The following is a 23,578-nucleotide window of genomic DNA, read 5'->3' as shown; positions in this document are numbered from 1 at the left end:
ATGATGCCTTTTAACCGAGTTAAACACTACTTTTCATTTCGAATACGAGAAAAATGCATGTTTTTTTATAAACATGGCTATACATTATTATAGACGGTCAAGCAAATTTTGTCATTAAAAATGGGCGCGAAATTCAAATTTTCTATGGGACGATATCCCTTCGCGCCTACATTTTTCAAATTTGCCGCCTTTTTCTACTGACAAGATCTGCTTGACCAAGTATATAATATTTTTTTAGGCTACTTTCAATTAATAATTTAGGCAAAAGTATCGTTATTTATAGAACGGGGAGTCAAATATCAGAATGGAAATTGTATAACAAATCCATTTATACCCAAATTTCAATTGCTTATCGTAATACTAAAATCGTACTTGGAAACTAAAATGCTCTAGTGCAGAAAGGTATCATTTTCTGCACACCTTTTAGAACAATAATGACCCTCTTCCTCTTTCAGAGCATGAGAAATGAAAATATTGTTGACCACTATATTCTTATGTGACAGACACGGCGGGCACGCGAGCGGACCTGGCGTCCATCCTGGCGGCGCTGCGGAGGCTGGCGCCGCCGCGCGGCCAGTTCCCGTGCTCCGAGGGCGACCTGGATCCTATACATGAACAGTTCGTGTTGCACGCCGAAAGTGAGTATCAGGCCCACTTGCACCATCCCACTAACCACGGCCAGGCGTGACTCACTCCGCGATTTCACCGCATTGCTACAGGTAGCTAAAAGTACATCCGTTCGACCCCAATTTTGGGGTTTGCCATAAGCCGCGCGTGGCGCTGTCACCACCTAGCGGCGATATCTGTGCTGATCCTGACAGACGCGTTTTGTTAGAGAGTGAGTCTTCTGTACCTAGTACTATTATTTATTCTGTGCCACGGCAACTCCGGGTTTAACCGGTTAACCCCGGGTTAGTGGAATGGAGCAAGTGGCCCTTAGGCGGTTAACAATCTGACGCCACCGATAGCTGTCTAAATAAAAAACCAAGTTTGGCCTGGCCAGCCACATAAGGGCTCACGCTAGACAGCGTTCATGATGTTTATCTGGGGTCGCCGTCATCGAAAACGATGAGAAGGACTATAAATAAAAAAAATTAAAGAAAAGATAATGATTAATTAACACATTCATTGCTACTAAGTGCTACGGGTTACGCTCGTAGCGCGTAGCCACGTCTTTGCCGTATGTGGCGCGTGGTCGCCCCAAAGTCGGGGTCTTGGCTCTGAATGTGTTAAATGAGATAGCTAAAATGTTTATCGACGTGAATAGACCACTTCATTCGTAACGAAAATCATCTTTTTTTACAAGATTTTTTTCACCTGTCCCGTTGTCTGTCTGAAATAAAATTTTGCAAGCTAATTTTGACCCACTTCCCGGTTTCCGATTGAGCCGAAATTTTGCACGCTTATGTAAATTGGATGACAATGCAATATTATGGACTATGGACCCATCGAGCTGATCTGATGATGGAGACAGATGGCCACAGGAACTCTGTGATAAAACAACGCAACTTATGTTTGGGTTTGTTAGAATGTATTGTATTAATGCTTGTAACAAAAATAACATTTTTGTCAAAAAACTTACTCTGATTTTCGTGATTTACGGTTACTCGATTTTTCCAGATCTCGATGACATAGATCGCGGAACAGCCATATCCCCCGAGCTGCTGTGGCGGGAGAACAGGAGCATATGGTGCTTGCGCGTGGAGCCGCTGTGGGCCGACCTGTGCGGCGCGCGCGCCACCGGCTACAAGCCGGCGCCGCTGCTCGACGCCTGCCCGCTCACGGCCTGGGTACAGCCGCGTCTACATTTGTCTGTCGTGTTGTGTTGTGATGCATCAGAACGGTATCGGTTTCATACATTTAATATGGTTGCGTTCACATTTCTCTGACGCCGTGTGTTGTGACGGCTTGTGTTGTGTCGCATCACAAGCGATCCCGGTCCGCGTCAGGACGGGTGAGGTGCGGGGGCGGTGCAGCGACACGACACGGCGCATCAGACCAGTGTGCACGCGCCAGTGTTGTGTTGTGACGCGTCAGAGCCGCATCGAGTATGGACGAGGAGTGTGAACTCCGAGCGCCAAGAAGGAACTGATAAGAAATGCGTCATAACACGTCATATAGATGTGAACAGTATGCCACCACGACAGAGAGCATCACAACACAACACGACAGACAAATGTAAATGCGGCTTACCACATACAAAACCTTAAATGCTTTAGATATGGTCAGAGATGCGAAACTCCTGACTTCGGCCAAACTAAGCTCCGCTCGGCTCAGCATTGCTCCGAGCAATTATTAGGGTCGACACGACTTGACGTCCCTTTGCGTGCACGACCACAAATAAGATAATGGCTTGAATTTTGACAACCCTAAATAGCCGAAAGGGATAGTGCCATATATTATTAGAAAGGGGAACCGCTGTCAAACTTCGGTTTTGTAGGAAGTTTCCTTTCTGTACGGCAGTACTATTATTTATTCTGTGATATGGTTGATTAATAGACAGGAAGCCAATAAAGTAAAATTTGGTAAAAAGCTGCGTAGTTACCTCGTAAATCGCGTATAGTGATTGTTGAGCATTATTAGTTATGATAATAGATGTAAACTTTAATGTAATATAAGAGAGTAGAGACTGCACGATCCCAAAGTCAAACCGTGTAAACTGTTTTGTAGGACACTGTACTTGTATAAGCTGTATTTTTTTATGTTAAATAATAAATAAATAAAAGATAATGATTTCCCTTTAGTATATGTTTCTAATAGTTTAAAAAATGGTGCTCTATGAATGGAATATGCAAATGAAATGAGTTATATACTTATGAAACTACACAACGGGACTTAATCGCGTATTTAAGTTTTAAGATTTACCTCCGACGTTTCGAGGACGGCGTTGTCCCCGTGGTCTCGGAGAAGACTGGCTTAACACACACACACACTGTCCACACACGGGGACAACGCCGTTTAAATCAGTTATATACTTACAAATAAAGCCGTGTAGTATCACGATGAATCTATCTCGTGAGTTATTTTTGATTTTTAACAAATTGATCGGGTGTTACCAGATTTGTTCGAAATATCCTAATTTTGAATCTCGCTTAAGGCGGTGGATTTTTAATTTTATTTATCTTAGCCAAAGGTACTAAATAAATTTCGTATTCAAATTTCCTTTTTTTCCACAGCTGTGCTTCAACGAGGACTTCTCCCGCATCTGGGCAGTGGCTCGCACCACCGGCCTGGCCGGCCTGCAACTCAACCACTACCAGATGCTCTTCCTACTGCGCCAACTGGAACGGGTCTCGGAGATGACGGCATGGCTGGCTCACGATGCGGCTAGGCAACCTGATGCTAGTGCAGGGTAATGTAGACCTTACGTGCTCTAGATAAGGTAGATAATGCGTTAACACCTGCAACTATACTGTAGTGTAGGTACATCTATATTTAACATATCTAGATAAGCGGGTAGATATAATCTTATGTCATAGGAGGTGGCATTCCGAATATACCGTTACTCCGTGACTACGTGTTTTCTTTCCATACTCCTATATTACATTGGCAAACGAGGATTTGGGATTTATTATTGTGGGAGAAGAACACAAACATGACGATTGGCAAGATTGGCGAGTTTTGTGCGGCGTCGGGCAATTGGTCGCTATACGTCGAGAGGTTAGAGATGTACTTCAAGGTGAATACCATTACTGCGGATTTGTGGTTGCCCACGTTAATTGCCGTGATGGGAGAGGAAACATACGATTTGTTGAGTAACCTGGTCAGTCCGAAGAAGCCGGCAGATATGACCTACGAATTAGTCACAGAGGCGTTACGTAAGCACTTGCAACCAAAGCGCTCCATCATGGCGGAAAGATACCGTTTTCGTCAACGGCGGCAGGATAAGGACGAGAGCATCACACAGTACATCGCAGCATTGAAGAAACTTGCTAAAGATTGTGAGTTTGCTTCGGCCCTTGAAGACAATTTGCGTGATCAGTTGGTGTGTGGGTTAAAAAGTGACGTCATTAGGCAACGGTTATTCGCAGAGGACGGTTTGAAATACGAGCGTGCCGTGCGTCTAGCGTGTGCTTTAGAGACAGCGGAGCGAGACGCGGCGGCTGTGGACCAGGCGGGACCAAGCGAGGCTCGGGGCCAGGCTGAGGGCACGGGCGCGGTACACTCCTTGGCAGCACGGGCAGCGCACGCGCAGCAGGGGCACGGTCGGCGCCGAGGCGCGGGCGCAGCATCGGCTCGGCGGCCGAGCGGTGCAGCGCTTTGTAACGTGTGCGGGGCGAGCGATCACGCCAGCACCGAGTGCAGATTCAAGAACTTCGTATGTCGCTTATGTGGGAATAAAGGCCACCTTAAGCGAGCCTGTCCAGAGCGAGCGGGGGCGACTGGCAGAGGAAGAGGCCGTTCTGGCGTGTATAGCCTGCAAACATCGGCGAACGGGAAGGCTATGGATGGCGGCCAGTCAGAAGATTCTGAGCTGGAGGGTGATCTTCATCAGTTGTGTTTGAACAGCTACAAACCGGTGAGCGTTAAATTATTAGTTGATAATGTGGAAATGAGTATGGAGGTGGACACAGGAGCAGCTGTTGCCTGTATTAGTAAAAATACTTATTTACAATATTTTAAACATCGGCCACTTTGTAACTCGGAGGTTGTTTTTAACTCTTATAATGGTACCAAGATAAGGCCGTTAGGTATTATCAAGCCACTTGTAAAGTACGAAGGTCAAGAAAAAACCTTAGAATTGTTCGTGGTGGACGGTGGAGCGATTCCATTATTAGGTCGCCATTGGCTTGTAGAATTAAATATCAATATCCCCACTTTAAGTAAAAACAACGAGTCAATTAATTTTAAGGCAGAGTGTACTGATATATCGCTTTTAATTGACAGGTATAAACAGCTATTCAGTGACGGACTCGGGCGGTTCACGGGCGGTAAGGCGACATTACGAGTGCGCGAGGGAGCCGAGCCGGTGTACTGTCGAGCGCGCCCTCTGCCGTACGCCATCAAAGACCAGGTGGACGCGCAGCTGGACGAAATGCTGCGGGAAGGTATTATTGAACCTGTAGATACGTCAGAGTGGGCCACTCCCCTGGTACCCGTTAGAAAGCCCGACGGTAGTTTACGTCTGTGTGCTGACTTTAAAATCACGGTTAATCCCGTCTTATTAGTAGATAGATTTCCGTTGCCTAGGGTGGACGATTTGCTTGTGGGCCTTAACGGGGCGCAAGTTTTTTCTAAGATAGATCTCTCGCAGGCCTACAATCAAATAGAATTAGACGATTCTAAAGAATATACAGTTATAAATACTCACAGGGGTCTATTTTTATATAATAGGTTAGTGTTCGGGCTGGCATCGAGCCCTGGTATTTTTCAACGTATTATGTCTAATCTATTACATGATATTCCAAACGTGGAGTTCTTTCTTGATGATATTATAATAGCCACTAAGACAGAGAAGGAACATCTCGAAACGCTAGAACAGGTATTTAGTAGATTGCATAGGCACGGCTTGAAGTTAAAAAAAAGAAAATGTATTTTTATGGCTGAGGAAGTCAGATACCTGGGATATATTATTTCCAAGGAGGGGTTAAAGGTCGATCCGAGTAAGGTGGAGGCGATAACAAATATTCCTAGGCCAAGCGATGTTAACGAGTTGCGTTCATTTTTAGGTTTAGTGAATTTTTATGCCAAATTCGTTAAAAACAACAGTATGATATTATCTCCTCTATATAATTTGCTGAAGAAAAATGTGGCGTGGAAGTGGGATAAGGATTGCGAGAACTCCTTTCACGCGATAAAAAAAATTCTTACTAGCGCCGATGTACTAGTACATTATGACCCGAGTAAACAGCTGATTTGTACCTGTGACGCATCAAGTCGAGGCGTCGCAGGGGTGTTGACCCAACCGGGCGCGGGGGGGATCGAAAGACCGGTTGCATATGTATCTAGGTCATTAACTGATGCGGAAAAAAACTATTCGCAGATTGATAAGGAAGCGCTTGCTATTGTGTTTTGTTTACAAAGACTGCATCAATACTTGTACGGGCGACGTTTCATTTTACGTACAGATCACAGACCGCTAGTTAGCATATTTGGACCTAAACACGGTGTGCCTACTATGGCGGCGAGTCGGTTACAGCGTTGGGCAGTCAAGTTATCAGCGTATACTTACGACATTGAGTACGTTAATACTAAGTCGAACGGCGCGGACGGGTTGTCGCGTTTACCGGTAAAGAGTAGCAGTAGCGGGGACGCGCGAGAAATTCCGGAACAAACCTATTTGCATTTTGCGCAAGACGCTTTATCTCTAGACTGCAATACTATTAAAAAGTATACACAACGTGATCCAGCTTTGAGTCGTATATTAGGGTATTTAAGAAATCAGTGGCCGGAAACCAATGAATTCAAAACATTGCAACCGTACTTTAATCGGAAGGCGGAGTTATATGAGGAGTTAGGCTGTATTATGTGGGGCCATAGGGTCGTTATTCCTGAGTCGGTTCGCAGTAGGGTTTTACAAGCGTTGCATGAGTGCCATATGGGCATAGTTAAAACCAAGGCGTTGGCGAGAAGTTATGTTTGGTGGCCAGGGCTAGACGAGGCCATCGAAGGTCTGTGCCGTGCGTGCCCCGTGTGTGCGGCGGAGGCCGACGCGCCACCCAGGCAAGCGCCGAGCCTTTGGTCGTGGCCAGGAAAAGCTTGGTCACGTGTACATATGGATTATTTAGGGCCGCTATTTGGGAAGTTATATTTGGTAATTGTAGACGCGGGGTCAAAATGGTTAGAGGTTTTTGAAGTACCAAGTACGGCAGCGCAACACGCGATCGCGAAGTTGAGTGAAACTTTTGCTCGGTGGGGTATACCAAAACAGATAGTCTCTGATAACGGCCCTCCATACACGAGCGTAGAACTGGCTACTTACTTGAGTAACGAAGGTGTAGAACATGTTTTTTCCGCTCCGTACCATCCCTCATCTAATGGTGCCGCGGAAAATGGTGTACGCACAATTAAGCGGGTTATTCGTAAAGCGGTACGTCAAAATATTAACATTAATTTAGCTTTAAATAAGTTTTTGCTATACTATCGGAATACCGAGCACTGCTCAACGGGAGTGAGTCCTGCAGCGCTCATGTTGGGTAAACAGGTGCGCACTAAGCTAGACGCGTTAAGGCCCGACTGTGAGTCCAAAGTCCGCGCAGCGCAAAAGCGACAAGAGCGGAACTGCGGCGGCACAGCAGAGCGCATGTATAAGCCCGGAGAACCTGTGTGGGTGCGTCAGTATCAAGGGGGGACGAAGTGGGTCCCAGGTGAGGTCACGCAAAAGCTAGGCTCTAGGGATTATCAGATTTTAGACGAGCAGGGTAGGTCAGCACATAGGCATAGTGATCAGCTTAAACGTAGAACTAGGAATTCTTTAGTTTGCCCGGACAGCCCACCGCGGCAGGGGAGTCGCCCATCTTTGGAAGGAAAGGTTCAGCCGGTGAGGGACTCCAGTCCGGAGGTCGCTAGGTCTTTGAGGGCTGACAGTACACCGGAGGCGGGCAGCTTGAGTCCTAATGTAGAAAGTGCAAAGCCACTAGGGCTGAGCGATGAAGAGGCCGACCTTATTGCGGGTAAAGACATACCGGAGTCGGACCCGCCAACCGCCTTACCGCTCCGACCCCGGCCGGTACGTCAATGTCGTAGGGATAATCCGCCGCATTATAAGGTGTAATAAGTAATTGGTATAAATGTATTAGTCTATAATAACATGTATTAGCCATAAGTTTTATTAGTTGTTGCTTATGGAATAAGTGTTATAGTTTGTATAATTGGCAGCTTTGTAACAGTTGTAACTTTACTCATTAGTCTTAAAATGTTAGTTCTAAGGTTCTTAATAAGGGTGGAGGTGTAGTGTAGGTACATCTATATTTAACATATCTAGATAAGCGGGTAGATATAATCTTATGTCATAGGAGGTGGCATTCCGAATATACCGTTACTCCGTGACTACGTGTTTTCTTTCCATACTCCTATATTACATATACCACTACCAAATGCTCTTCCTACTGCGCCAACTGGAACGGGTCTCGGAGATGACGGCTTGGCTGGCTCACGATGCTGCGAGACAACCTGATGCTAATGCAGGGTAATGTAGACCTTACGTGCTCTAGATAAGGTTGATAATGCGTTAACACCTGCAACTAAACCACTACCAAATGCTCTTCCTACTGCGCCAACTGGAACGGGTCTCGGAGATGACGGCTTGGCTGGCTCACGATGCTGCGAGACAACCTGATGCTAATGCAGGGTAATGTAGACCTTACGTGCTGTAGATAAGGTTGATAATGCGTCAACACCTGCAACTAAACCACTACCAAATGCTCTTCCTACTGCGCCAACTGGAACGGGTCTCGGAGATGACGGCTTGGCTGGCACACGATGCGGCGAGACAACCTGATGCTAATGCAGGGTAATGTAGACTTTATGTGCTTTAGATAAAGTTGATAATGCGTCAACACCTGCAACTAAACCACTTCCAAATGCTCTTCCTACTGAGCCAACTAGAACGGGTCACAGAAATGACGGCTTGGCTGGCACACGATGCGGCTAGGCATTTAGGCAACCTGATGCTAGTGCAGGGTAATGTAAACTTTATGTGCTTTTGATAAGGTTGATAATACTTCAACACTTTCAACTTGACAACTACCAAATGCTCTTTCTGCTGCGCCAACTGGAACGGGTCTCGGATATGACGGCTTGGCTAGCACACGATGCGGCTAGGCAACCTGATGCTAAAAAGGCTGATAATGCTTCAACTAAACCACTACCAGATGCTCTTCCTACTGCGCCAACTAGAACGGGTCTCGGAAATGTCGACTTGGCTGGCTCACGATGCGGCTAGGCAACCTGATGCTAATGCAGGGTAATGTAGACCTTATGTGCTTTAGATAAGGTTGATAATGCTTCAACACGTTCAACTAAACCACTACCAAATGCTCTTCCTACTGCGCCAACTAGAACGGGTCTCGGAAATGACGGCTTGGCTGGCTCACGATGCGGCTAGGCAACCTGATGCTAATGCAGGGTAATGTAGACCTTATGTGCTTTAGATAAGGTTGATAATGCTTCAACACGTTCAACTAAACCACTACCAAATGCTCTTCCTACTGCGCCAACTAGAACGGGTCTCGGAAATGTCGACTTGGCTGGCTCACGATGCGGCTAGGCAACCTGATGCTAATGCAGGGTAATGTAGACCTTATGTGCTTTAGATAAGGTTGATAATGCTTCAACACGTTCAACTAAACCACTACCAAATGCTCTTCCTACTGCGCCAACTAGAACGGGTCTCGGAAATGACGGCTTGGCTGGCTCACGATGCGGCTAGGCAACCTGATGCTAATGCAGGGTAATGTAGACTTTATGTCCTCTATGTAGAGTTGATAATCGTTTAGCTGAGCCACTAACAAAAGTGTGCTGTACAAATTTCCGAGACAAGCGGATGCTAATGCAGGGTAATGTAGACTTTATATGCTTTATATAACGTTGATGATCGTTTAGCAGAGCCACTACCTAAGGTGTGCATTCTGTACGATGTTCCCTTTATTTTGTTAACAACACATCGTTACAAAATAATCATAATCATAATCATTTATTTATTTCTTGAATGCGGTACAATAAAGATGTAAAAAACAATTTTGAACAGCACATCCTGCCTGAATAGGCATAGAAATATTGAATATTACCTATAACTATGACTAGATTCTTATGACCTACCATGCAGCAGGCAACAATAATACAGTACCGTCATACTACATTATACTATAAAATATGCGGCATATAGTTTAAATATTATTTCAATGAGTAAAAAGCATTTTGCACCAAAAAGTCCAACAAATATTTCTTAAATAAAGACATTTCGGATTCTCTTATTAATTTAGGTAGCTTATTATACAAAAAAAAAAATTGGACTAAACAATAAAATTCAGACACGTTCTTTTGAAAAGGATCACCAATCTTATTTTTTCTTCTAGATCAATAGTTGTGGGTGTGGTGGTGCCAGCAGTGGAGCTGACGCTGGTTCTGCCCTCGAACTGCCCTGGACAGGAGTCTTCCAGAGACCTGGACAGTGTTCCTTTGGACTCCTCCAGCCTTCAGGATATGAAAATGGGTGAGTCTTCTAGTAAGTGAGTATTTTCGTGGTCACATTCTTCTTTTGTATCCAATCTTACTCATAGTGTTGTGTTCCTGTCGGTGAGGAAGGTTGGGTTAGTGTGAGTAGTGTTAGGGTCGGCAACGCGCATGTAACACTTCTGGAGTTGAGCCGTCCATAGGCTACGGAGACTGCTCACAGGCGGGCCGTATGCTTATTTGCCACCGATGTAGTATTAAAGTTAACCCTTTGCTACTCACCCACCATGAGATGTAAATCGAACCTTTTTGAAGAACTCTTACTATAGGACCAACTTAAATAGAAGGAAATAAAAATATGTTTCACACATATTTGCTGATTATGTTGATACTGTTTTTTCTAGGATCTGAAGCGACAATGGCGCCATCTACACTAGTCGGCGATAGCGGTATCATCAGCAGTACACAGCCCGTGGAGATATGCTCGGCGCAACCCCTTCCCGCCGAGGAGATGCCACCACCCAGTCCGGGCCTTAGTTTTGGAGGTACTGACTACTGCACTGTGCTTCCCAGGACAGTAATTTTTCCACTTTTAAATTTATTCTAAGCTTAATAGCATCGTTCACAGACGTTAAAATTCAAACCTCTCCAGGTTTCTCATCAATGCGTCGCGGCCTAACGTCGCTAGTGACATCTATTGACAGCGCGTGGACGCGCGACGACGCGCGCAGCGACGCCGCCTCCACGGCATCTTCTGACAGCGAACGCTACGTTGTCGTAGGTTTGGCTTGCGAGTCTCCTCTCGACGCGGATCAGGCATTCAGGTGAGTGACATCTACCGACAGCGCGTGGACGCGCGACGACGCGCGCAGCGACGCCGCTTCCACGGCGTCTTCCGACAGCGAATGTTACGTTGTCGTGGGCTTGGCTTGCGAGTCTCCTCTCGACGCGGATCAGGCATTCAGGTGTGTGCAAACTGCAACACTACTAACTGTACATCGGTGGACCTTATTACAACAGGCATAAGGTCCACCGATGTACGATCCACGATTTGAGTTTATACGCGAGACTTAAACGATTTTGAAGCCAAAGTTATACACTCTGGCAAGCCTCCTTTGTCAGTAGAAAAGGCGCCAAATTAAAAAAAAACTAGGAACGAAGGTATGATCTCCCATACAAATTTTGAAATTCCCGTTTTTTCCTACTGACAAATTTGGCTTGCCAGAGTATATGTGGCTGGAGAGGCCAGGAAATTTTGATTTCCGACACGGCCATCCTGACCTTATACACGTCCTCGTGTGCCAATAAAATGAATTTAATTTGGTTGTGTAAGATTATTTTACTAATATTTTTGTTAATTATTGTTATAGAGAATTTGAACACGGGCGTATGTCCACGACTGGTGTAGAGGTGGCGGCAGAAGTTTTGGAACGTTCCTCTTCGCCCAGCGACCATTCTGTAACCAGTTCCTGTCGCCGGCGAGATGTGGTACGTGAAACGGTCTGACACTGACAGTTATGCTTCTCCATAAATATTATACCTCGCGCGCAGTTTCGAATGCTACCCAATACACAATTTCCCGCTTCATTCTAGATAGTTTTACAACTCATTCAAGGTGAAATTATTTTTTATCTCGTTTCGTCGGTCTCAGTTTAAGGTCTGGTTAAAGTATAATCGCGTTGTTCATAATCGTCTGTCAAATATATCAAAAAGTCGATAATCGTTTGTCGCTATCCCTCATTTTGACTTTTCTGTTTGTTAGGAAGAGACAAAGTTTATCAGTGGTTTGCAAAAGTTTGCAAAGTTTTATGAATAGGGTATTTTCCTACTAGTCAAATCAGTAACTTTTTTAGAACTGACAAAACGATTTGCTAATATGAAATTTATATGAAACATTCCATCGTGACGTCACGGTCAACTCGCCTACTTTTTATATTTCTATTCGATTTAATAAATAGAACTTGTGTTTAAAAATAACTCCTATCTGTGTCTTTATAATAATTATCTGGTGCTTTATTTCGTGCACGGTGTGAAATAATTTATTTTAAGTATATGAAAGTGCAATGTATTGAATAAGGGTAGGGTTAGATTTATGCGCCTACCTACAACTGAAAAATAAATCAGTCTCGAATATACTTGCGTGCTGTGTTATTTAGCTCCCATTCCCAGTATATTACATTGGCTGACGAGGATGTCGAAAACACTACCTTTTAACATTAAGGAGTTTAATTTACGCTCGGGAAAGTGGAATACGTATATAAGTCAGTTAACGGCATGGTTTGATATAACAAACGTAAAACCGGACACTCGGGTGCAGTACCTCATCGCGGTGGTCGGTACGAAAATGTTAACATGTTCTGACTCACAAGAATTGAATCGGGCTACCACGCTAGCTCATGCAATTCCGGCCACCACTGAGTCACTAAACCGCACAGGCAACGACAATAGCACGACTTCGGAATTAAATATACCTATTCAAAGACCGAAACGCATTCGTCGTCCACCGATAAGATACGGGTTTGAATAGATTCATAGTAAAAAAATACAATGTTAGTATAATGGCAAGCTAAACGATTATGATCCTTATCGAATTGTGTTAAAGGCGCCTTAGACTAAGTCATAATATTGGTGTAAGTTAGACGGTTATTATTCCCATGTTTAGTTATGTAATGAAGATTGTTTTTAAATAAGTAATGCTAATTTAGTTCTTGTTGCCATATTATGTAAACTTAATATCGCTTGTAATCGCCGACTGAGTAACACTAAGGTAACTTTTATTACATTACCTATAATAAATATTAAAAGCCGTATTGTTTCGGGAAAGTAGTTTAGCGTGTAAAACAGATGCTGTATTTAGTTAGAATATGATAATAATAGCATATAAGTAAAATTAGCCCAGTGTGTGTATGGTACTAGTAATTAACTAATCAATAATCATGTTACGAGTAGCAACGGATGCTGGATTGGCATACATACATATTGACACTTAGATTTGGTACCTATTGTCAAGTAGTACTGTTAAGTTAATTTTTTGTAAGGGGGGAAGGATGCAATGTATTGAATAAGGGTAGGGTTAGATTTATGCGCCTACCTACAACTGAAAAATAAATCAGTCTCGAATATACTTGCGTGCTGTGTTATTTAGCTCCCATTCCCAGTATATTACAGAAAGTACCCAATTAATCGTCTGTCACATATATAAAACAGTCTATAATGGATTGTCTCTATCCCTCATTTTGACATTTCTTTTTGTTAGGAAGAGACTAAATTTGACAATGCTTTGCAAATGGTTGCAAAGTTTTATGAATTACGACCAGTCTGGCCTAGTGGGTAGTGACCCTGCCTATGAAGCCGATGGTCCCGGGTTCGAATCCTGGTAAGGGCATTTATTTGTATTATGATACAGATATTTGTTCCTGAGTCATGGTTGTTTTCTATGTATTTAAGTATTTATATATTATATATATCGTTGTCTGAGTACCCACAACACAAGCCTTCTTGAGCTTACCGTGGGGCTTAGTCAATTTGTGTAAAAATGTCCTATAATGTTTATTTATTTATGAATAAGGGTACCTTGTAAAAGTTCCCCCAACGTCCCCAGATATCGACGTGCACTTGGCGCCTGCACGACATCCACGCGGTGCACCAGAGCTGCGCCGGCGCCGCGCGCCTGCGCCTCGCCGCCGACGACCTGCGCACCGACGAGTGCGCCGCCATACCCTGGGACGAGTTCCAGGTGAGACCTTCACACTACGGGATAACGTTCACTTTTGAATGACTTTTGAAAATTGAATGAATGTTGGCGGAGACGTTTTGGGTTCTAAGGCCTACGTGTATAGTTCGTTTTTTTAGCATTAGAAAGAACCTGAAGCGTAAGCGATCTTGGTACGTCTTTTAATTGAAAAACGCTTTTTAAAAATCAATAACTATAACTTATGAAAGCAGAAGAATATAAATGATCGTATTAGATTCATAATTGTTACATATTTGCCGTAACTTATTTTTAAAATTTGTTTTTCATTTAAAAGACACATCAAGATTGTTTACCTTATTTCTAATGCTAAAAAAACGAAGTATAGATTTTGAAGTTATTAAAACTTTCTATTGTAAATACAGATGTCAATCACAATGAAAAAAACATCGATGATCAACTCTGGCCAACTGGGACTCGAACCCACATCCTTGGATTGCCGGTCCAATGCGTCACCAATTCCGCCGGCTGACCTTCCGACAGCCGTTGAGCTTAGAATGCAGATGTCGCTAGTGACGTTGTCACAGTTTCAATACTTGCAATGACTAAATTTGTATGTATGTATGTATAAACTCTTTATTGTACAAAACGCAAATCACAAATTTATGGCACAGGATAGGCAGTACGTAAGGCGAACTTATCCCTTTAAGGAGTTTAAGGGATTTCTTCCAGTTAACCTTTGAGTAGATGAGAATTGAAGAAGAACGGTAGACAAATATAGCACTTGATTATATAGATTTGCGTTGATTGACGGAAGGTCAGCTGGCGGAATTGGTAACGCATTGGATCGGAAATCCAAGAATGTGGGTTCGAGTCCCACTTTGGTCAAAAAATATAGACTGTAATAATGAGGTACGTCCCACAATAGCAAAGGAAAAATATGTTCGTATTAAAACTTTACTTTAAAATAAGTAAAGTTGGAATTGTTAACCCTGTGACTACCGAAGACGTCAACTGACGCGCACGGTTAATCCAATATCAACCTTCGTGAATTCTAGCAAGGTTCAAGTTGACTCACCTCGATTTAGAAGCTAAATTGAGTAATTATTATTATCTTATACGTAGGCTTTAGAATTTTAAAATATTTCTCTCAACATTATACAATGTAATAATAAAGATACTTTGTTGAGAACAAATGTCTTTAATACCATTTGTTTCGCGAACTTGCAAAGATTTCTTTCAACTTTATTTCAATCCAATTTATCGTAAATTTCAGCTTCAACTATGTTTATATGTAGGTCTTTTCCGTCAGTAATTAAAAAGGCAACTAAATTAAAACGATTACTGTAACGAGGCTGCGACTACCTTTGGTGGTAAACTGCAAGGTCGCTGAACACATAACTTAGACTAAAATCTTTGCAAGTTGGCTATGTAACATGTGTCAGAATACATTACAGTCCCCTCGATTCACCACATTACCCGTGACGTCTTACATACATGCCAACATCGCTCCCAATTTTATGTTACTCGTCGTACACAATATAAGATAAGTTTGTATCATGTTAAAAGTATTTTGACATTAAATATTATCGTCGGGTGACAAGCAAAAGTCACTAACTAACATCATTGAAATTATTGGACAATAAACCGTGTTGCAAGTGTAATAAAGTGCATTGTTACTTTAATTTTTTGATAGAACTTAGTGACTTTTGCTTGTCACCCGACGTTATGGTCTCACACAAATAAGATGTAAATTTCGACAACTGTCAAACGAAAAAACATTTTATAACCTACTATAACTATAATATATAGCGCATTGATTTGTCATAATTAAATTGGATTATTGTTAATTTTATTTGCTGAGACTATGAACTAATTGTTTTATTTATATGTCAAATTCCCTTGATATTGTCGTCTGTGTAAAAGTAATGTAATCTTGTTTAATTTGAAATGTTATGGAGTCCATCTAAGTTAAGTTTGCAGCTACACTATATCCACTTGTCGTACCTATTCGAATGGAAGCACAGAAGAAATAATAGTACTACCGTACAGAAAGGACGGTTCCTACAAACCCGAAGTTTGACAGCGATTCAGGGTCGAATCATGCTATCCCTTTCTAATATATGGCACTATCCCTTTCGGCTATTTAGGGTTGTCAAAATTCAAATGATTATCTTATCTGTGGTCGTGCACGCGCAAGGAAGTCAAGTGGTGCCAACCCTAATAATTGCTCGGAGCAATGCTGAGCCGAACGGAGCCGAGTTCGACCGAAGTCAGGAGTGTCTCCCCACTGATGGAAGTTTGACGTTTATGATGGTGTGCACTACCCCACTTACTGAACTGACAGTTCTTAAAAATGTTATTGCCAAACCTTGCTTGGTTAAAACTCTGTTTTACTAGAAACCTAGGATAGCGGAGCCGTCATATAGCGGCCGTGTCCATACAAAATAATACGGTTAAATATGGATGTTTGTAGTATTATGTATAGATCGGTTTTCCTAGGATATCGGTGCCGTCATATAGCGGCCGTCTCCATACTAAATAATACGGCTAAATATGGATGTCGTAGTACTTGTATGGAGACGGCCGCTATATGACGGCACCGCTATCCTAGGAAACCAGAGCTTAAAGCGTGTTTTATTCGTAGGTACATCGTACCATCGCCCACACTGTTGTACGCCAATGACCGATATATCGGCACTGCAGGTCCAACGCCAAAGACCGATTAATCCGTCATAGACCACAGAGCAACACAGACCTACGTGCATATGCATAAAGGTCAATTTCAGTTTTGACACTTCGGTGAGGTTTCGTCCGAGTAACAGCTTTTCTGTTTGACATGGCGTCGAAAAGGTTAAGTGACAGTTCGTAAACCTTATTACAAAAGGCATAAGGTCCACCGATGGACAGTTAAGGGTGTTTCTAATTATACTTAGACGGACTACATTATTTTTACACCCGTACCATTTGTATTTGTGACATTCGATACATTATCCATGTCATCCTATCTGGCATGTTAACATTCACCATTTTGTCCGTTTCTCTCAGAATTACCATTTTCATGTACAGCTCCTACCGTTGACTAGACGAAAATTTCGTCACGAAATATTTTTTTAAATTTTACCAACCCGGCAACCTTCAAATCAAGAGTGAACAGGCACCTTCTGGGCGATTTCCATCGTAGGCCACGTCTACGCCTCGGCTAGTCTGTGGCCATGAGTAAGCCCATTCATAATAAAAAAAAAGTTATATTATTTTGTTAAGTTCTACTTAACGAAAATTACTAGTTGAGGTGATATGTGGCTCAATAACATCTATATATTGCAATAAGCATGCCTAAGGGTGGTATTCCACTTGTCCTATGTGTATTGCGTCTCACTCTCATTAAGCAAACTGTGAGAGGCATTACACATTGGACAAAGAGATTAGGTGGTGGACCACCCTAAGACGCAGAATAATGAATCGTTGACTTGTGTGGCTATCTTTATAGCTTTTAGTTGGTTTCAAAACTTGCAGCAAATATTGTTCGGACCATCTTTCATTTGAAGTTGATGACTTTTTAAATTTTATATAAAGTTTTTCTTTGGATACTGTATTTATGCTGTGAAACATGATAAAGAATCGTTAAATTGAATCATCAGTTACTTTTTCAAGAGTAAGTAAAAAAAAATACGTACAGCCAACGGTAGAAGTTGATTTTGTGCATGTCTGTACCACCGTATTGTGCCATCCGAAAATCCATCGTATCTCGTGTAACCTAAGGTCTATATTTGCCGTTTACTTTATTTAACAGGTTTTTTATGGTCTGGTTAAACTTTAGAATATCTATATTTAGAAATATTTAGTTGAAATTAATCTTTTACCATATTCTATTTGAAAATATCAAATAAATGTAGAAAAAGTGCATATTTATGGTTTGTGCCGTTTTAAAAAGCGTTAATTATATTAATTTTGGTATTTTCGGCCCCTACAATTGTTCTTTTACGAATCTCAAAATAAGAGCCAATGCAATCATTGCGGCACTGCTGCATTCATTGCAGTAGCTAATCGAACAAGATGTTCAATAAAACCTACACTCTCTGAACACAACTTCATTGTTACGAGAGTTCTTACTCACTTAACGATAAAGTTACGTTCAGGTTATTTTGGACACCTCACCCGCTTAGCTACATCTCTGATATAGTTCGTAGGTTTCAAATAGAGCCCGACGGCTAATCCTATTGTCTATTGTTAAGTAAAACCGCCGTGCCACAACCACCTGCATAAAAAGTACAGTACTTCGGTTACTGAGTGCCGGCGAGTCGAACACTACAGAACCAGTCTAAAATGTGTCATCGAGATGCGTAACAAAGGCGCGTTATCGGAGAGCGCACCTACACTGGTTTTTTTAGCGTTTGACTAGCCCGCGCTCAGGTGCCAAATAGAACACTTAAGACCCTTTTTCGCAGGTAAGTAGCACGTACGGTTTTACTTAACAATAGACAATAGAATTAGCCGTCGGGCTCTATTTGAAACCTACGAACTATAACTGTACTTTAGTGGCCAAAAACAGTGCATTTTACCTCGATTTCAAAGTTTAAGCAGACCACAACAGTAATGCATCCTCAGTTTCTCTAAAACTATGTGTATACCTGTGTTTTTTTTCGCAACCCGCCCGCTCGGCTATCCCAGAACCGACTCAAGGTACTTAGAGAGTTTAACAAGTAGTGTATGTTAAGATAGTGGTAGTACAGGGGTGCCCGACCATTAGACCGGTGTGAGAAAAGGTTGGGAGCCTCTGGGTAGTCGTGTCGTAGCCAAGGGGGTTTGTATGTGTGAATGGATGAGGAAGATGTTTCCGTCACGCTCATGTATAAAAAAATAGTGCTTCTAGATTGACGTTGAAATTACAGTTTGATTTAGAAGATGTGACCAAAAATAAGTCTTCGTAGTAATTTTTGTTTAATTTTTATTATTACATGAAACAAAACAATCGTTCAATGTTTTCAGTTGTTATGTTTGTTTTTTTCGATTTAACTTTGATGAAAAATGATTAACATCAATACGTACTTGTTATTTCCATCACGTTTCTAAAATCAGCCCGTATCAAAAGACGCTCAACCAATTTTTCAAGCCGAGAGAGACGCAAGTATCTTTTAAATGAGACACACAATATTAGTAAATATAACATCATTATTAGCTGTAGGGTAACATCGGCTAATTTCGACCACGCCTAATTTCGACCAGTTATAAGTTAAATTTGCTCCTCTCGACTTGATTTGTGTAAAACTCCTATCAGCTGTCGGAAATTTATACATCGTGACTGGAAATATCTTTGTTGCTGCTTTTAAATCACATTCTATGTTTATTTCTAATCCGTTTCTAGCGACACAAACGCCTACAGACGTCACATCAGGTATAGTGCACACTAACATAACACTTGAATAGCTTTAAACCCACTTATGTATACACTGCATGTTTAGGTTCATCTATGATGGACGCACTTTTATATCGTGCGATACATGACATGCATGACAAATGATAGAAGCGCGACCATCTTAAGGGTCTCCCCAAATATATCGACGCGCATTCGGCAAAAGCCGATAGGAAAAAGCTTTATGTCCGCGCAATAAGAGCGAAAAAGTCGTCGTTCGGCTCAGGCTCGCATCGGCCGGCGCCGGCCGACGCGTCGTCGGCTTCTTCGCTCTTATTGCGTGGACATAAAGCTTTTTCCTATCGGCTTTTGCCGAATGCGCGTCGATATATTTGGGGAGACCCTAATTCTGCTAGAATCCACAATATTACTTTTTAGTGTGAAAAAATATTCAACCCCTTTTTAAGTTCACCTGCATTGTTTTCTTCACTAGAGTCTAGACACTAGTAATTGCCCAGTTTTTAATAGATTTACATGCATACGCCATGGATTTATTTTAAATGTAGCTAGTTGACTTGAACACTAACAATTTGACACTGCCCATCGTATTGCATGCGTTTGCTACTTAGGATCGTCCAAATGAAAAATAATTAAAAGTACTGTTTATCTGAGCATATGCATAACTAAGAATATGCATAACTAAGCAAACATTTTTATTTGGACGAAATGAAACGAGAGTTTAATTCATACCTACTCTACAAAAAAAAACATATTTATGCAGGATTTGCAATGGTTTGTATTCCTTACAAAAATCTTAAACAATACCATTTTTGCACGACACTGCGTTCAATTGGCTACCTAGTGCGCCTGTTAAGAGGCATAGTGCACCTACAATTGACACTTTTATCAAAGCTTTATTACGCGATAAGGCGTTGTTAAAAGGTGATCATGGTTTTGAAATAAGTAGTTGACACTTTCACTGCCCCCGACGCACATGTGCGTCCACTTTCATACAAGTTTGTTCCTAGGCCACGCCCCCTGGCAGTGAATGCGTTAAGGAAATCTGTTGAAACAGATACATTGATTGCATAGTTGGAGGTTTGAGATACAGATGTGTTATATTGATCCTGTGTGGAATTGACTAGTTTGGTTTTCTGGGTCATTATTACACATTTTAGATACAATATTTGGCAACCCCACCGTAAACGTCAAATCTTTTTGAAAATGTGATTTTTATGGTGGTATTGCCAAAATTATATTAATAACTGCTATTAAAGAGGGTGGTAAAAATTAGCCGATGTTACCCTAACTCCAACTATCTTTGTCTCTTCTTTATATGATGGAAAAAATGAAAAGAAACTTTAATTAAGGGATTTGATCACATTATTTGTTGTTTCAAACAGATTTCTATTCCCTTATTGAGAAGAAGAATGATTGATAATAAAGATACTGTATAAAAGAGATACTGAATACCTTTTCTTGTCTAATGACATAGAGATGTTCCTGACGTGTAATCTCGAATAGCGATTTAGAAAATGCATCCATAATATGCATATTTATTTTATGTTCTTTATTTTCACTACAAAAATAAGTGTCACTTTTATGCTTTATTCTGAATATTCTTCAAATCAAAAACCCCACAATACAACTACCAAAACACATACATCAGAAAGGCATTGTAGTATAGGTGCAAGTTCTTGTTTTAACTTACCATCAAAATATTTTTTTATTGAAAGATTTCGCTAGCCGATGTCTCGGAGTGGTACAGTCGAAAGTTTTAATTTATGATCGATTTTGTACCTTGTCACAATAACAATAGTATGAGGTCTCCAGCGACTTTCATATTGATTGTCACTGTGACAAGGTATGAAGTTGGTAATAAATTAATACTTTCGACCGTACCTAATTGTATTAATTCATCAAAATAACATTTACTTTACAAAGCTGAAGCTAGTAGATTAAACATAACTGGAAAATGAATAACTTGCTGCTTTACAATACCTTTGATATGGCAAAAAGCTAATATAACTTGATCTTTAGAACAAATTCTCGATGCGAGCGCGGGCCTGGACCGAGCCGGCCGTCGACGAGTGCGACTTGAAGCCTAGAGATACTCCAAAAGTGGCCGCTAGGATGACTAGAACCGAACTGCCGAGAGTTCCTGATGAAAACGTGAGTTATTTACCAAGTGATTCTGAACCGAGCCTCGAACAAGTGCGACCTGAAGCCTAGAGATACTCCAGAAGTGGCCGCTAGGTTGACTAGAACCGAACTGCCGAGAGTTCCTGATGAAAACGTAAGTTATTTAACAAGTGATTCTGAACCGAGCCTCGAACAAGTGCGACCTACAGCCTAGAGATACTCCAGAAGTGGCCGTTAGGATGACTAGAACCGAACTGCCGAGAGTTCCTGATGAAAACGTAAGTTATTTAACAAGTGATTCTGAACCGAGCCTCGAACAAGTGCGACCTAAAGCCTAGAGATACTCCAGAAGTGGCCGTTAGGATGACTAGAACCGAACTGCCGAGAGTTCCTGATGAAAACGTAAGTTATTTAACAAGTGATTCTGAACCGAGCCTCGAACAAGTGCGACCTAAAGCCTAGAGATACTCCAAAAGTGGCCGCTAGGATGACCAGAACAGAACTGTCGAGAGTTCCTGATAAAAACGTGAGTTTACCAAGTTATTCTGAACCGAGCCTCGAACAAGTGCGACCTGAAGCCTAGAGATACTCCAAAAGTGGCCGCTAGGTTGACTAGAAACGAACTGCCGAGAGTTCCTGATGAAAACGTGAGTTTTTACCAAGTTATTCTGAACCGAGCCTCGAACGAGTGCGACTTGAAGCCTAGAGATACTCCAAAACGGTATACACCATTATATTGTTTCCCATAATTACATATGCAATACTTATTGTTTACTATATTAGTCACGTGCCAGAAACTTTGTTTCCCATAAAATCAATTTCAATAATATCATTTGTCATCATCATTGTAAGCCATAATTATCACTAGCCATAACATATTTTTTTACAGAAACCAAATGCTACTAGAAAAATGGGTTAGGTTAGGTTTGAACTGCGACCCTTACAGAAAAGTAATGCTGCTGGAAAAGTAGGTTAGGTTAGGTTTGAACTGCGACCCTTACAGAAAAGAAATGCTACTGGAAATGTGGGTTAGGTTAGGTTTGAACTGCGACCCTTACAGAAAAGTAATACTACTGGAAAAGTGGGTTAGGTTAGGTTTGAACTGCGATCCTTACAGAAAATAAATGCTACTATGAAAGTAGGTTAGGTTAGGTTTGAACTGCGACCCTTACAGAAAAGAAATGCTATCAGAAAAGTGGGTTAGGTTAGGTTTGAATTGCGACGCTTACAGAAAAGAAATGCTACTGGAAAAGTGGGTTAGGTTAGGTTTGAACTGCGACCCATACAGAAAATAAATGCTACTAGGAAAGTAGGGTTAGGTTAGGTTTGAACTGCGACCCTTACAGAAAAGAAATGCCATCAGAAAAGTGGGTTAGGTTAGGTTTGAATTGCGACGCTTACACAAACCAAATGCTACTAGAAAAATGGGTTAGGTTAGGTTTGAACTGCGACACTTACAGAAAATAAATACTACTGGAAAAGTGGGTTAGGTGAGGTTAAATATTCTATTAAATAGTATTATTGCAATTAATAATATGGACAACAACACGTATGGCACTCGTACGTTCTGGAATCTAATAATCGGGTAAACAAAGAGTATGTCACATCATTTTTATGGTAAACAAACAATTCGGGCAAATGAAATTCGGGCAAATAAAATTCGGGCAAATGAGTATTATTTTATATAATGTTCGGACAAACAATAGACAACCCTCCAAAACTGGCCGCTAGGATGACTAGAACCGAACTGCCGAGAGTTCCTGATGAAAACGTAAGTTATTTACCAAGTGATTCTGAACCGAGCCTCGAACAAGTGCGACCTGAAGCCTAGAGATACTCCAAAAGTGGCCGCTAGGATGACTAGAACCGAACTGCCGAGAGTTCCTGATGAAAACGTAAGTTATTTAACAAGTGATTCTGAACCGAGCCTCGAACAAGTGCGACCTGAAGCCTAGAGATACTCCAAAAGTGGCCGCTAGGATGACCAGAACAGAACTGTCGAGAGTTCCTGATAAAAACGTGAGTTTACCAAGTTATTCTGAACCGAGCCTCCAACGTCAGTTGACCAATGCATTCGATTTTACTGCCTTGTAACCTTCCAACCCAGTGGGAAACTAGGCCGCATTGGTTTAACTCCGGTTTCCTCAAGATGTTTTATTTTCTCTAAAACTTGGCCGGCTCGACTGGTAAAAATTAAATAATGTTTCGTACATAATTTAATTTCCGATATATATGTATGTACGAATTGTACGATAAAATGTATGTTGTAAACATTTTTC

The 23,578-nt window shown here is 41.7% G+C and overlaps 3 protein-coding genes and 1 non-coding gene across 9 annotated transcripts in view; 2 read left to right on the top strand and 2 right to left on the bottom strand.

Moving 5' to 3' along the window:
• Nucleotides 1-23,578, bottom strand: part of LOC134670912 (SWI/SNF-related matrix-associated actin-dependent regulator of chromatin subfamily E member 1-like) — a 382,337-nt gene that overhangs the window by 260,246 nt on the left and 98,513 nt on the right. The window lies entirely within an intron of this gene.
• Nucleotides 1-23,578, top strand: part of LOC134670896 (bridge-like lipid transfer protein family member 3B) — a 73,595-nt gene that overhangs the window by 36,391 nt on the left and 13,626 nt on the right. Inside the window, exons 16-24 of the mRNA XM_063528715.1 lie at nucleotides 504-638; nucleotides 1,621-1,790; nucleotides 3,177-3,352; nucleotides 10,017-10,153; nucleotides 10,518-10,658; nucleotides 10,766-10,937; nucleotides 11,484-11,601; nucleotides 13,715-13,849; nucleotides 21,198-21,329. Coding sequence (XP_063384785.1) covers nucleotides 504-638; nucleotides 1,621-1,790; nucleotides 3,177-3,352; nucleotides 10,017-10,153; nucleotides 10,518-10,658; nucleotides 10,766-10,937; nucleotides 11,484-11,601; nucleotides 13,715-13,849; nucleotides 21,198-21,329 — 1,316 coding nt within the window. The remainder of the gene's footprint in view (nucleotides 1-503; nucleotides 639-1,620; nucleotides 1,791-3,176; nucleotides 3,353-10,016; nucleotides 10,154-10,517; nucleotides 10,659-10,765; nucleotides 10,938-11,483; nucleotides 11,602-13,714; nucleotides 13,850-21,197; nucleotides 21,330-23,578) is intronic.
• On the top strand, nucleotides 14,621-14,692 carry Trnas-gga (transfer RNA serine (anticodon GGA)). The gene has a single exon. It is a non-coding gene; the product is annotated as a tRNA-Ser (tRNA).
• LOC134670921 (uncharacterized) overlaps nucleotides 18,020-23,578 on the bottom strand; it is a 236,359-nt gene continuing 230,800 nt past the window's right edge. Inside the window, exon 6 of the mRNA XM_063528755.1 lies at nucleotides 18,020-18,177. The gene's annotated coding sequence lies outside the window, so the exon portion shown is untranslated. The remainder of the gene's footprint in view (nucleotides 18,178-23,578) is intronic.

This window comes from Cydia fagiglandana, chromosome 14 (assembly GCF_963556715.1).
Source record: "Cydia fagiglandana chromosome 14, ilCydFagi1.1, whole genome shotgun sequence".
In the NCBI taxonomy this organism is placed as follows: Eukaryota; Metazoa; Arthropoda; class Insecta; order Lepidoptera; family Tortricidae; genus Cydia; species Cydia fagiglandana.
Note: the sequence above shows the minus strand (reverse complement) of the source record. Positions and strands in the feature narration are given on the sequence as shown.